Source organism: Sarcophilus harrisii, chromosome 6 (genome assembly GCF_902635505.1).
Source record: "Sarcophilus harrisii chromosome 6, mSarHar1.11, whole genome shotgun sequence".
Taxonomy (NCBI): Eukaryota; Metazoa; Chordata; class Mammalia; order Dasyuromorphia; family Dasyuridae; genus Sarcophilus; species Sarcophilus harrisii.
The window spans coordinates 70,919,830-70,934,425 of NC_045431.1; the positions used below are offsets into that span (position 1 = coordinate 70,919,830).

Sequence of the window (14,596 nt, forward strand, 5' to 3'; positions counted from 1 at the left end):
ATTGAGGGAACAGGAAGGGGACAGAAAGTGAGAGGGAAAGAGATGGAATAAGAGAAAGAAAAAGGGAAAAAGAAAAGGGGTAAGGAAAGAGGGGGGGAACAGAAAGAAAGAAGAGATACAGAAGTAGAGACAGAGACAGCAAAAGAGACAGACATACAGAGAGAGACAGAGAAAGATAGAGATACACATAAAGAGAGACAGAGACAGAGAGGCAGTGAAACAGAGAGAGACAATTCAAGAACAACGTATGAGGGAAACAAACATAATGAGGGTCCTCTAGTTAATGCATTTCATGGTACAGCCACTGGGGGCAATCAGACCTTTGCCTGTTGGCCTGGGACTAATGTGCACACATTAGGGAAAAGGAGAACTCCTAATGCTTGGAAATTAGTTGCCTAGAGACACCATGAGAATGTCCTTGGTGTGCTTTGTGTGGAGAGCCCATTCCTTCAATCAAATACTATGACTTGATTTTAAAATCATTAAGAATCATTCGGTTAAGAAGTGAGGGCTAACATGATAGATCAAGCCTTAGGTTCATCACTAGAGTCATAACTAAAGTGAGACCAGCAGTTTCATTACGAAATGCTCTAGAGTGTCCCCTCCTCTCACTTAGCTCGGGCTGCCACCCCCAGGGTCACCGCCACGGAGGGTAGCTTGGATAGCATCTAGGTCAACCCCAACTACCATGATTCCACTTTGCCTCAGGCTTTGGGGAGGAACTACTGGTCTCTGGGAGAATTCTCATCCCTCCATCTGGGGGGATGGCTCCAAGATAGACTCTTCTCTTCCCTGCCCTTCCTTTCACTCATAATCTTGCCCTAGAAACAAGAACTACTAGTTTGTAGCTATGACTATTCCTTCTCAGAAGAAGGAATTAAGTGACTCCAAAAAATTGGTGTAGAAAGTACTGGAAAGGAAACAAAGGAATTCAGAACAGCATTAAGTTGCCCGTAAACATTCTCACATGTCCTTTGAGCCATCTGACTCCTGAGCATCCTGCGACTGGATATTTAAAGGCAATATTTGCCTTCAAATGGGTGAGGACTTAGCCTTCTATTGAGATGCTCCAAAGCACTCTGCTAGGGTTCCTCAGGGTGAAGCAATCCTGTGAGAACATGGGGTAACACTCCAGGTCGCTTAATTTTTCTTGCTTTCCTGGTAGAAGGGTAAAGGAAAATGGATTTGGAATTCAGAGGACAGGGATTCAAACCTCAGCTTTGCTACATACTGCTTATGTGATCTTGAAAGAACAACAATTGCACCTCAATTTCCTCATCTGTATAAATGGAAGATTGTACTGGAGGGTCTCTGAGGGCCGTTCCAATTTTAAATCCCATGAGTTACTTCTTTCCAAGTGGATAAATCATCAGATCATCTCTCTTTTAATAGCAATGGCTCAAATTCATCAAAAGTAGCCCTCAAATGAAATTCATCATCTTGTTTTCTATTTACCTGTCTGTAAAAAACAAAGCAAAACAAAACAAAACCTTGTTTCTGGGTCATTAGAAAGGACCTTAAGGATATGATGATTATTTACTTCTTAATTACTGAAATCTACTTCAAGGTTAATGATGTGAATTAGCAGAGTGATGGAAAAGTCAGCTAACCTTTCATCTCATGAAAAAGAATTGGGAAAAAAACCAACCCTTTCTCCTTGAGTTACACTTCATAACAGTTTGCACTTGATCTGTTTCACAGGAGAAGACCAAAGTATTTTAAATTAGAAAGCAAAATGATCTGACCAGGCCTCCACACTGGAAAACAGGAAGAAAATGCTTAAGTTTTTAGGTCAAAAAAACATTTTTTTTATTGCGTTAGATTCTCATTGTATTTTATTTTTTAGAAAATCCAAAATCCCCAATGTATCAAATAAATACATAGGTAATTGTATATCTGCATTAGGAAGGAATTTTTTGATTTGAAAAATCAAATCATTAAAGGCACCAAAGTATAGTGGATAGAAAGCTGTCCTGGATGTCTGGAAAACCTAAGTTCAAATCTCACTTCTGACACATATTGGCTTTATGATCATTAGCATATCTTTCAACCTTTTAGTGCTCTAGACAACCCTAACACTATAAACTACAGAGAAGGTACTGATCTACATTGGCAGAGGGAAGTTCCCTACCCGTACAATACCCATGAAATCATGGGGCCAATCCCTGTTACTATCCTTTTCTTTAACAAAACTCTCTTAATGTTATCCTGGAAGAAAATAAACTCAAAACTCAAATGAAAATCAATTAGAAATGAACATGAAAAAATTCTGAAATGATAAGTCACAAATGAATAGCATACAATTGATAAGATTTCATTTACAAATAGCTTTTCAATTACATATCAGCTACCAAAAAAAAAGTGAAATACATGTAAGGTGCTGAAGGAAACAATTCTGTTTCAATAAAGTTTTATGCTTCCGTATCTAACAAGCATTTATTAAATATCATCTGTATAAAATATATTATAGTAAGTACTATTTAAGACATGATGTTCCCAAATACTTTTTAATCATGATAAGGAAAGATATTACTTGTCCAAAAGAATGTAATGCAAACTGGAATATGAATATAGAAAAGTCACATACAGTCAGATCCTGATTAGTATGAATAATAAATACTGAGAAATGGTCACATTTTAAACATTTTTAACTTCAAATAGTGTGAATTCAAATACATGTGAGTACTTCATGGGATTCATTATTCATATTAACTGGGAACTAGTTGTGAAGTGACAAGAACCAGTAGAGAAAGATCCTGTCCAGCTTGGGAGATTACAGGCCTTGTGGATTTTCCTCTCTGGATCTTAGTTACCATACCTACAAAAGGAAGCCATTCTTTTGAGGGAGCAAAAAAAAACAAAAAAAAAAAAAGGAAACAAAGAGGGTACCCATTCATTAGGGAAAAAAAAAAAAAACAGAACTGTGATAAATTAATATAATAAACAAGGCAAACAGGAGGAACTTAAAGGAACATAGGAAGACCTGCATGAACTGAAGGCCGGGAGATAGGGGTTTTATCCTGACTAGAAAGGTGAAGAAGCACTGACCCCTTTCTGAGGCCTATTTCCTCCCACATCCAGTGTCCCCTTGAAGCAGTGACCACATCTCACACACATACCTCCCTCAATCCTTGCAGCTGCAACTCAGGTGAGTTTACTTTCAAATCCCACTTGGTGCAAAAAAAAAAAAAAAAAAAAGTTAATTATACCTCCAGAGTAATATAAACAAATACTAAATGTATATTAACTTGAATCAATTGTGATCAATCTTGGTCCCAGAAAACATATGATTAAAGAGTAGTGAAAACCACATCCTTTTGGTAGGGAGATGGTGATGGACCATGGGGGTGAAATGTTGTATTTATACTGTCAGATGAAATCTTATTTTGAATCAATTTTGTTGAATACTTTTTTTTTAAAGGAGGGAGGGTTTAAAGAAGTAAAGGTAAGTGAAGAGAGAGAAGGGAAAAGAATGAGCATTTATTAAGCATCATCTGCCATCTCCAATCTTTCTGATCTGTATCTGGTCACTAGATGCAGATGGTTCCAGAAGAAAAGGTGAGGCCAGTGACTTTGCACTGCCCACCCTCATTTAAATCCAATTTACTTGCATGTCATGGTATCACCTTCCTGATGTCATGGTCCTCTTGGAGAACAAACAACAAAAAACAACCAGGTGCCAGACACTGTATTAAGTGCTTTACAGAATTCATCTCATTTGATTAAAAAATGACTCTGACATAAAACACTAAAAACATCAATAAAGCACTTTTAGAGGTAGGGAGGAAAAAAAGGAGAGGACTGGATTAAAAATAAAATGGAGCTGCACTGGATGATCATTAAGGCCCTTCCAGGACTAAAATTCTCATCTAATAATCATAATTCCTCTGGAAAACCCTTACAGGCAGCCAAGAGAAATAAAAGGCTAACTATTTTCTTAGGGCCAAAGAATAAATGGGTTATTAAAGGAGAGAATGAACAAAGAACTCAACATTTTCAATAAGAAAACATCATCCTGGGGACACTTTTGGCCTCTGGTGACGGAATTCATTCAAAGGCAGAGCACTATTTGCCATAAATAACACATCTTCCCTGATGTCATGATGTGAAACAGATCCCACTTCCTGTGTCCTGGATAACTCTGCTATACAAAAACAACTACTATCCGAAAATGAGGTGGGGGCGGAAGGCCTTTTTCCCTCTATGGTTCAATTAGAGGCAACACAGGGGACAGGGTGAAGCTGGGGTAAAGAAATCCACAGAAACATAACCCTGCCATCTCACCACACTGCTTCAGCAGGAGTCACAGCTCAAGGTCAATCACTCATTTCCTCTTTTAATCTGTCTTAATTAGTGTGATGAGATGCTGCCATTAGCCCTTCTTATTCTCCCTGGGAATGAGGAAAAGATGCTTACAGATATCCCAAAAGGGATTTCCAATTCTGACTTCCCATCCACAGCTTGCCCCTACCCTGGAAAACAAAACCATCCTCCACAAGGGGAACTCGCCTAGTCTAGGCTCGAGCACTGGCCTTCAGACAAAGGAAGCCCATCGGTCTTTGGGCACACAAGACACTCTTTCTGCTCCCCAGGGAGGAAGTTCCTTCTACTTCTCCAGCATTCTCAGCCCAAGCCTGCTCAGAGAGGGTTCTCTCCACGAGCCAGCCCCTGGGACAGACCAACAGCATTATCTATCACCAAGAGAACGTTTGTATCCTTTGGACCCCTCTTTTCTAGTACTCACAGTTAAGCTGCCTGGCCCTGGTGTCGCAGATCAACCAAAGAAACTTCCATGTATTTTTAAAAAGGCATTTTCTGGAGAGAATAGGTTTGTTTTGTTTTGTTTTTGTTTTTGTTTTTGTTTTTTTCCAATAAGAGCTCTTCTCTCCCAACAAGTAGGAAACAAAATTAAATCTATCTCTAAATCTCCCTGGCAGGGACAATCTCTAAGCCTAGAAAGAGTTTCATTAGTAGGGTTATGGTTTGTTCTTGAGAAAAGCTTTTGATGACAAACTCAACTGGAAGACATCAAATTTGGAGTCGTCAGTGCAAATGTAAACCATTTTTTAAAGAGAGTTCTTTAAATTATCATTCTGCCCAGGTAATTGCTTTCATCTTCCCTTAGAGGGATAGTATAATCTTGATGAATTGTCTGTTTTAAATTATAATCCATTCTAGTGGTGGGGCAGTGAAAATAGTTGATAAAACAAAACGGGAAAGCCTTTGGAAAGGAAATAAAGAAGCTGACTTATGAAGGTTGGGCTCAGGGTGAGTCAGAAAATGGTGCAGGAAGCTCTACACGATAATGGATTGGCCTAAATAACAGAAAGAAATCTAAGCAAGATAATTCCTGACAAACTTGTTTCTCATTTTGGAGGAAAAAAAAAAAAACATGAGAAATGCATAACCACAGGTTTCAGATTGTTCTCACAAAATTACCATTCTCAACTCTTGACTCTTTTCCTTGTACAATACCCTCATTTTTGAACTCCAGAAGACCCTGTGTCTTCACGCTATATCTCAGCTAATGACCTTCAGCTCCAATGAATGCCCTGGGCACCTTCCACTAGGACTCTATCAGTGTGGGGACAGAGGTTAAGTCCAATTAATAATGGTGCCTCCACAACCTTCCTATTTGCCTCTTCCCATCCTCAGCTCCCACTGCCTTGGGTCTCATTCCCCACGTAAAACCAAATGCTCCTTGATCCCTTCTTCCCATCTCTTCGTTACTGCTTCATATTAGAGAAGACAGACTGCAAAGTATTTGATATGCTTTTGAAGAATATTTTAGAATATGCTGGAAAATCTGGCTTAAATAAGGGATGGAGAGAACAAAGTTAAGCAACAGGTTCTGGATCTCAGACCCAGCTTTTTATAGAAAAATGGAGGCTTTCCTTTTACTAGAAAGAAAGCAAAACAGTAAGTAGAAAGAGCCATGGGATCTGCTGGGCCTGGAGCTGGGAAGGCCGAGCTCAAATTCAGCCTCAGACATTTACCAAATGGGTAAGATCTTAGATATGTTCATTAGCCTCTGTTTGGCTCAGCTGTCTCATCTGTAAAATGGGGATAATAATAAACCCCATTTCCCAAGGTGGTCGTGAGGATCAAGTGAGATCTTAGCATAGTGCCTGGTACATAGAAGGTGCAGTATAAATGCTTTTTCCTCCCCACTTCCAACCCCCAGAACCCAAGATCTAATCCTGCTCCGTCACTTAAAGAATGTGACCATGGACAAATTATTTGATCTCTTCTTCAGCTGGAAAATGAGAGTTGGACTGGATGTTCTCTTTATTCCTTTTCAATAATAAATCTACGGTCCTGGAATACATTTTCTGGTGACTGCAGTTAGTAATGAAATCCTCCCTCAGCTCTCACATGGCACCTTCTTTTGTATCTTTCTAGGAAGCCAAGGACCAAGACTTTTACAAACTTTGGATCACTACAGTGTTCAGTAGTCAGGGGACACCTTGGCAGAATGAATAAATGAATACTCTGGGAATTAGAAAATTTGAGCTCAGTTGGGACCCCAGAATTTTGGAAGTAATAGCAGTACTCTAAAATTTATATATAATATAAAGAATTTAGTCTAAAATGTGTTATTTTCCTGGGCTCCCCGACCAACTCCCGCCCACGAGTCTGTAGAGAGATTTATTTGCGTGTGAATGTGGATGAGAAAAAAAATTTACAACTTGATTTCAATATAACTGGCTTCATTGTAATTCTATGTATTTAAAAACTCAAATAGACTGCACAGGTTTCATCAGACTATCAAAGGGATCATCCATGACACACAAAACAATTAAGAAAACTTTGATCTAAAATAGCATAGCTGCTGATTTTAACAACAATATACAACCATGGCTATGATGTAAATGGAAACAATTTTTAAAAATAATAACAATAAATTTTAAAAGGAATTATACAAGATGATACCTTTTCTCCTCTTCTTTGTAGAGACTGATAAGAGGATTATGGTTATGGAATATTGAATATAATGCTAAATTTTTTTCAATATGCTATGCTTTGTTGAACTGTTTCCCCCCCACACCCCCTTTTTTATTCTTTATTTTAAGAGCTGATTCGCTGGGAAGTGAAGAGGGATAAGGAATATATCAAGGTGACATAAAAACCAAAAGATAACTATAAAAGTTACTGCTTTAAATGCACAGAAGAAAACAAAAAGTACAATAAGGGACATAAATATCACAGTTTTGTTATTTGTGTTAAGTTCAATACATATATTTCTCAAATGCCAAATAACAAGTTCATTATTTCTTATATAAACTTCTTTATTGTTCTTTTTGGATTTGGATTTGGAATCTTTGGAATATTGGAATGTTCATGTTTTGGTGATTAAGTTCATAAGAAAAAAGAAAATTAAAAACAAAAAAACTGCCAGAGCATAGAGAAAAGATTAACACAGAAGTTAACATGGTAACAGCAGATCATTGAGGAGATAAACATTTAAAAAGTGAAAATTTTCATATTTTTTAAAGAAAAATCTCAAATTGAATTAATTCTGGAATAATGCTTCTTTTTCAGCAAATCATATTTTAGGCAAATGGTGATAAATGTGTGTCTATGAACCAATCAAAGGGAAGAAAGAGAGTCATTTCAAGTATTTGAAAAAGAGCATCATTGTAAACATACACATGTGTGTGACTGGGGCGTGAGGCAGCCCTGTGGCCTCTGGTTCACCAGTGAAGCCTAAAACAGAGTTGGAGGTACCCTGACTGGAGGCAGCTGAGCATGGCCTTCCTCCCTTACAGGCCATGGCAAACCCATTCCCATCAGAGATTTTTCCATTGGGAAGGGGCGATGAGGAGGATGGGTAAAAGCTATTCTTTCGAAGTGGGTGAGGGCATTGGAGGAAGACTATATCCTGTGCACTTTTGGTTAATTCTCTTCTCAAATATTGTGCCATGAGGGAAAATGAAGAAAGGACTAGGAATCTTGGGGCAGGAAAATGAAGCTTCTGTACAGCTGGCTGTGGCTCTTCCAGGCACTGGCTGCTAATGTCTGCTTTCTCTTCTCCCCTTGGCTCCTACAAGAGCTGCTAGGGTACTGTGTGGAGGACAGAACGAGGACTTGGGACTCCAAGGACCTGGAATCAGCTCACAACTCTTCACTCACTAACTGGGTGACTTAGAAGAAGCTTTTCTGTGGAGGGAAAAGAGTAGGGGGAAGAGACTGGACCATATGGACTTCTAAGGAACTTCTAGCCCTGGAGTTCTAACACTAGGTTGGACCATTTTCCTCTATGTCTTTAAGAACTCCAATGCAAACATATTTTCTATCAAAAAGACAATCTTTTAAATCCACACGATATTGGTCCAGCTTGTTGAATGTTTGTTAGAAATAGGTACCAATTTCCCCATTTGGGCCTTAACACAAACCAGAAAGCTGACAGGATGAATGGTAACCATACTTAAGGTCTAAAATTAACTTAATACTTTCTTATTTGTCCTTTCCAAGTTGGTATTTAATACCAAGTGAATACAAGATGGTGGCTAATAAAGGGTATAGTGAAGAAACTGTTTAACTTAAAGACCCAGAGACAAGAATAGAATTTTGACTTGGACAACTGGTAGTTAAGACCTGTGGGCCCACCTGTTTTTATATAGTCTGTGAACTAAAAATGGCTTTTACTTTTGCAAATAAAGTTGGGTTGTATTTAAAAATGTAAAAACCACTCAGTTCTCACAAAAACAGGGATTTTTAGTTTGCCAGATCCCTGATGATTTATTTTGCTTTAATGTGCAGAGTACTTAAATGTCATTATGTCTTTACCTTCTTTTTCTAACAATTGCCAGTCATTATCACCTTTTCCATCCTTTCTCTTTTGTCTGCTATCATCACCACATAGGCTGGCTCCAATCACCTAATCAGAGAACTCAACAATAGCCAAAAACCATTCATAACACAAACCAGAGTCAGAAATACAGAATCCCATGTTCTCCCTTTGAAATCTCCTATGGCACACCAACATCTGGGGATATAGAGCTCTGACCATATGCCATGTTCCTCCATTATGACCAATAGCCTTCAAACTATTTCCTCATTCAATTTTGATGTTTTTAAAAAAGATCCTAACACCTTAAAAGCATTATTATTATTCATGATAACAAAACATATTTACACAATGCTTTATGTTTTTACAAAGTATCTTCCTAATGATGTTCCCACAAGGTAGATAAGACGTATTTTAAGTTAATATGAATTTATTAAATACGTATTATGAGCCAGGCTTTGTGCTAAGTGCTGGGGATACAAAAAATACTCTTACAGATGCGGAAATTGAGAGTCAGAGAGATGGAAAGGGTTTGTCCATTATTGCACTACTAGTGTCAGAAATTCAAACCCTGCTCTTCTGGCTCAAGTCCTCCATTCTTTTTCCTCAGACATATGGGTGGAGTCAGCCAGGACCCTGTACCCAAAAACCTAAGAGCAGTGGACCCCAAACTAACAGCCCTGCTTCTAATCCAGAATCTGAAACCATATATAAGGGAAGTAATCCTCATGGAGAGAGAAGTTTGTCATCCCCACCACTACCAATTTCTGTGAAAGAGACTCAGAAAGCCCAAGGGCCCTGGGGATAGCAGAGCTCTTGGAGACCAGTGGCCCTGCATCTAGCCCACCTGGCACCATACCCATCACCAGCCATCTTGCTAGGAAGTGATCCTTGTGAAGATGCAGCCTGGCCCATGTTCCTGCCTGAAGACCCAGAAAAGAAAACTCTTCCCCAACGTCCCTGCCACTGTCCATTGCTTCAATGTCAGAAGTGGCTGTGACTTTAGTGATGGCATGGAAATGTATTGGAAATGACATGGAAGATGTATTGCTGTCTTTTATTTATTCAATCTTGGCAATGTAGCTCCTCAAGAGCAAGGCCTTGCTTTGCATCTTCACTGCTCACCAAAGAGCAGGCACTTAACAAAGAAAGGAAAAATCTGGCTCTGAGGAATCTTCCTTCAGACCAACCCAAGGTCAGACTGCTCTGCCACAGGCCGGCACAACTACTCCATAGGAACACCGGAGCGGAGATGTCTCGAAATGGTGAACCTCGCGCTTCCTTTGGACTTCAGCACTCTTTCCCTGCTTGGAGAGCACAGCCCTCCCTGACACGGGCAATCAGGCCGGCTGCCCTGCGCCAGGCTCTGATGCCTCCCAACGGATGCTGAAGCTCTTCAGCGAGACCTGGGCAGTGTCACCGGTCACTCGTGCCCGCTGAGTGCACCCCTCTAGGAGGGCTCCGCGAAACATCTTAGAGATACGCTGTCCTCTGCTCACTGACGTGCAGAACCTATGCTCTGCAGGGGAGTCTGAAGTTTGGCTGCAGAAAGGACCTCCATGTCCGGGACAGATGCTGCCAGGCGAGGTCAGAACCGTCCACGAACGCCTCTCACGGAAGCGGCTCCGCGGCTTGGATGGCACTGCAGCGTCCAAGTCTCAGGCGTATGGTCCTGAGGTCCGCACGATGCAGACCTGGCGGGCGGCAGATGGGCCGTGCTGTGCGTCTCCCCCACTTCCCAAGCACCGAGCTCAATGCGCGTGCCAACCTCAGTGTCCACGTGGATATCCCCAGAAAGCGGACTGCCGGGAAAGTGACCCACTGGTCCACAGCGTTCAGACAGAGAAAGGCTGAATGCTTGCAAATGCGTCGCGTGTGCTTAATAATGCTGCTGGGTTAGATGGGAGCCCCTTCTCCATCTTCTTCATACATGCACACAAATACACACGCATGTCTCTCTCTTTATATGTCTTTAGAGACATTTCTGGTAGATAGATAGATATACATATACATATGTACACATATAAATTACACACATTTATGTATATGTAGATACACTAACATATATGTATGTATATACATACATAAATGTGTGTATACATACATATGTTAGTGTGTGTATATATGTACATGTACAAATATAAAATTTGGTGGCTAGGCTATTTTATGTATTTGTGGGTTACATGACTAAGGGTCTTTAGTTAAAAGTTAACACAATGTGGACGTGGTGTTAGGTAGCTAAAGAAAAGCTGGAACTCCTATTTCAAAAGACAAAATGATTTATTCATTTGCAGTACCTCATTCCTCTCACAGATTTGTGTTTTGTATTTTTATTTATCAAGAACAGCAGCAATACCTAAGGAGGAGGCCCTTTCTTGAACATGCAAAATTAAGGTTCTTTATTCCATTTGGGGGTTCTGATGACGAGCTAGGCAATTTCGGCTCTGCTTTCATAATTGGAAATTCCACGGAATCCCTTGGTTGGGATTCTGTGGCTGCTCTATAAAACATTTTATATTACCTTTGAAAAAGCTCAGGGCATGAATCTGGCATCAGGGCCAATGTTGGCAGCCAGGGGACCTAGCACTCTGCTCTCTGCAAGCCTGGGAGTCAGGGTAGCAGGGCCTTTCTGCAGGGCTGGGAACAGCTCTGGGAAGGACGAGCTGGTCTGTTGTGTCAGCATCCTCATACGTTAAGGCTAAAAATCAGTGATAGGTTTGGCTACTTGTGAAGTGTCAAAAATAAGATTTTAAAGAGTATCCTTTTAATCATGTCACAGAAACCATCCCTTTAGGTCACCATATACAATGGAAAGAACAGTGGATCTGCAGATAGAAGACACTGATTCAAATCCCTGCTCTGCCACTAAGTCCCCAGGATGAAATTTGAAGACTTCTATGTTTCTTTCACACACACACACACACACCAAAAAAAAACAAACAAAAAACCGATTCTCTTATGGTTCCAAGTCCATTAAAAACAATAACTGATATTTGTATAGTGCTTAAAGGCTGCAAAGGACCTCATAGATGTTTTCTCATTTGATCTTCATAATATTTATGAAGAAATTGCTATAAATACAATTAGCTTCATTTTGCAGCTCAAAGAGCTGCAAAAGCCAAGTCAACAAGCATTTATTAAATGCTTATTAAATTTTAGGCACTGGGGTGGGAACCCCACCAATATAGTGGAAACCACTATAGTGGAACCAATATAGTGGAAAGTAGACTGTCTCCCTGGCGTCCCTCAACACCAGATCAAGCTTCTGACCAGGTTTTGGAGGGACAAAACACACAAATTTTGAAAGAACTTCAGAAAAGGGGCATGGGGAAGGCGGCCGAGAACAGGCTCAGCGCAGGGACCCAGAGCCTCCATGCCCCAAGGGAACCTCCCAGAAGGCTCTTGGCCAAAGTACAGCAGTGTGGGTGACTCTGGCCTGGTTCAGAAACCAATGGATCAGCAACTAGCTGTTCAAACCTCCAAGGCAATGACAGAGGGCCAATAGTGGGCCCCTGCACCCACCCAGCAGCACAGGAAGGGAGCCACAGCAATGGCAGCAGGGACAGTGTGAAGCAGCTGTCACCTGTGGAGGCAGCTTGGGTCAATTCCCTTTGCACTAGGAGCAGACCTCAACCTTTAAAAATGATCCAAAAAGAAAAAAAGAGCTCTGATTATAGACCTCAAACCCTGAGGACACCTAAGGCAAATTGTCTCCACATGAAGCTCCAAAGGGCAATGTGAATTGGTCCCCATCTCATAAGGCTCTCTTGGAAGAACTTTAAAAAAAAGGATCTTAAAAGAGAGTTAGAAGAAAAATGGGGAAAGAAAATAAGAATGTTGCAGGAGAGTTTAGAAAAGGAAACAGAAATTATCTGAAGAAAACTCCTTTAAAAATAGATTTAGAGAAATGGGAAACGCATATAATGCCTTACAAAATAGATTTGGTAAAATGGAAAAAGCATATAACTCCTTACAAATAGATTTGACAAAATGGAAAAAGAAAACAATTCTTGAAAAACAGGATTTCTGAAATGGGGGAAAAATCCATTGAACAAAACAATTCATTTAAAAGTTCCAATGGTCAAATTCAAAAGGAGATAAAAAAGCTAACTGAAGAAAACAATTCACTAAAAATTAGAATTGAACAAATGGAAGCGAATGACTCAATGACATCAAGAATCAGTCAAACAAAACCCCAAAAAATGAAAAAATAGAATATGTAAAACATCTCATTGGAAAAACAATTGATGTGGAAAATAGATCCAGGAGAGACAATCTAAGAACTATTAGACTTCCTGAAAACCATGATGAAAATTTTAAAAAGCCTAAACATCATCTTTCAGAAAACCATCAAGGAAAACTGCCCTGATGGCCTAGAACCAGAAGGTAAAACAGCCAATGGAAGAATTCACCAATCACCTCATGAAAGAGACCCTAAAATGAAAACTCCAAGGAACACCATAGCTAAATTTCAGAATTATCAGATCAAGGAGAGCACACTGCAAGCAACCAAATGGAAACAATGCAAACATCAAGGAGCCACCATCAGGATTACCTCAAACCTAGCAGCTTTCGATTTAAAAGTCTAAAGGAACTGGAATCTTATATGCCAAAAGGCGAAGGAATTTGGAATGCAGCCAAGAATCAACTATCCAGCAAAATTAAACATTATCTTTCAGAGGAAAAGATGGACATTGAATGAAACAGGTGAATTTCATTTATATGAAAAGATCAGAGCTGAAAAGAAAATTTGATTTTTAAATACAAACTCAAGAGAAGCCCAAAAAGTTGTAAAAAAGAAGGGAAAAAATAATTGTTTCTTTTAAAAGTTAAAAAGTTTACATCCCTTTATAGGAAGATGATATGTTTAATTCTTGAGAACTGTATCTCTGATATGGGTATACTTAGAAGACGTAGGTACAATTTGATTTTATTGTGATGATATATAAAAGAAATTAGAGGTGGAAAGGGGATTATACTGGAAGAAGAGGAAAGGGGAGGTAAAATGGGGTAAATGAAGAGGCAAAAAAGACTTATTATAATTGAGGGGAAAATTGAGGGGGCTGAGCATTGTGTGAACCTTACTCTCATCAGATCTGGTGCAAAGAGAGAATATCAGACATATTTAGCTCATAGAGAAGCTTGTCTTATCCTATAGGGAAGTGGGAGAGGAAAGGGGAAAGGAAAGAGAGAGGCTAATAGAAGGGAGAATAGAAGTAAAAGGGGAAAGGGATATGGAAGGGGGAAAGGTTGTAAAAGCGGAGGGTTGTTTGAGGGAGGGGGTAGTCAAAAGCAAAACACTGGAGAGCAGGGAAAGGGGAAAGGATGAGAGAAATGTATAGCTTTAGAAAAATAAGATGGTGGGAAATACAAAGTTAGTCATTTTAACTATGAATGTGAATGGGATGAATTCTCCCATAAAAGAAAGGCAGATAGCAGACAGGATTAAAAGCCAAAATCCTACAATATGTTGTTTACAAGAAACACATTTAAAGTAGAGTGATATACATTCAGAGTTAAGATAAAAGGTAAAAAATCTATTATGCTTCAGCTGAGGTTTAAAAAAGCAGGAATAGTAATCCTGATCTCAGATCAAACAAAAGTAAAAATAAACCTAATCAAAAGAGATAAAGAAGGAAACTACATTTTGCTAAAGGGTACCACAGATAATGAAGTAATATCAATACTAAACACATATGCATTAAACATATAGCATTGAAATTTTTAGAGAAGTTGAGAAGTGCAAGAAGAATTAGATAGCAAAATTATACTAGTTGGGGAATCACAATCTTGCTCCCTCAGAAC

At 39.5% G+C, this 14,596-nt stretch overlaps 1 protein-coding gene across 6 annotated transcripts in view; it reads right to left on the minus strand.

Moving 5' to 3' along the window:
* The window catches only part of SLC10A7 (solute carrier family 10 member 7), a 250,878-nt gene that overhangs the window by 109,058 nt on the left and 127,224 nt on the right, over positions 1 to 14,596 (minus strand). The window contains exon 6 of one of the 6 annotated variants that reach the window (XM_031941418.1): positions 2,935 to 3,170. The exons of the other annotated variants lie outside the window; for them this stretch is intronic. Coding sequence (XP_031797278.1) covers positions 3,108 to 3,170 — 63 coding nt within the window. The 3' untranslated portion in view covers positions 2,935 to 3,107. Of the gene's footprint in view, positions 1 to 2,934; positions 3,171 to 14,596 lie in introns of those variants that run through there. 6 annotated transcript variants of the gene reach the window in all.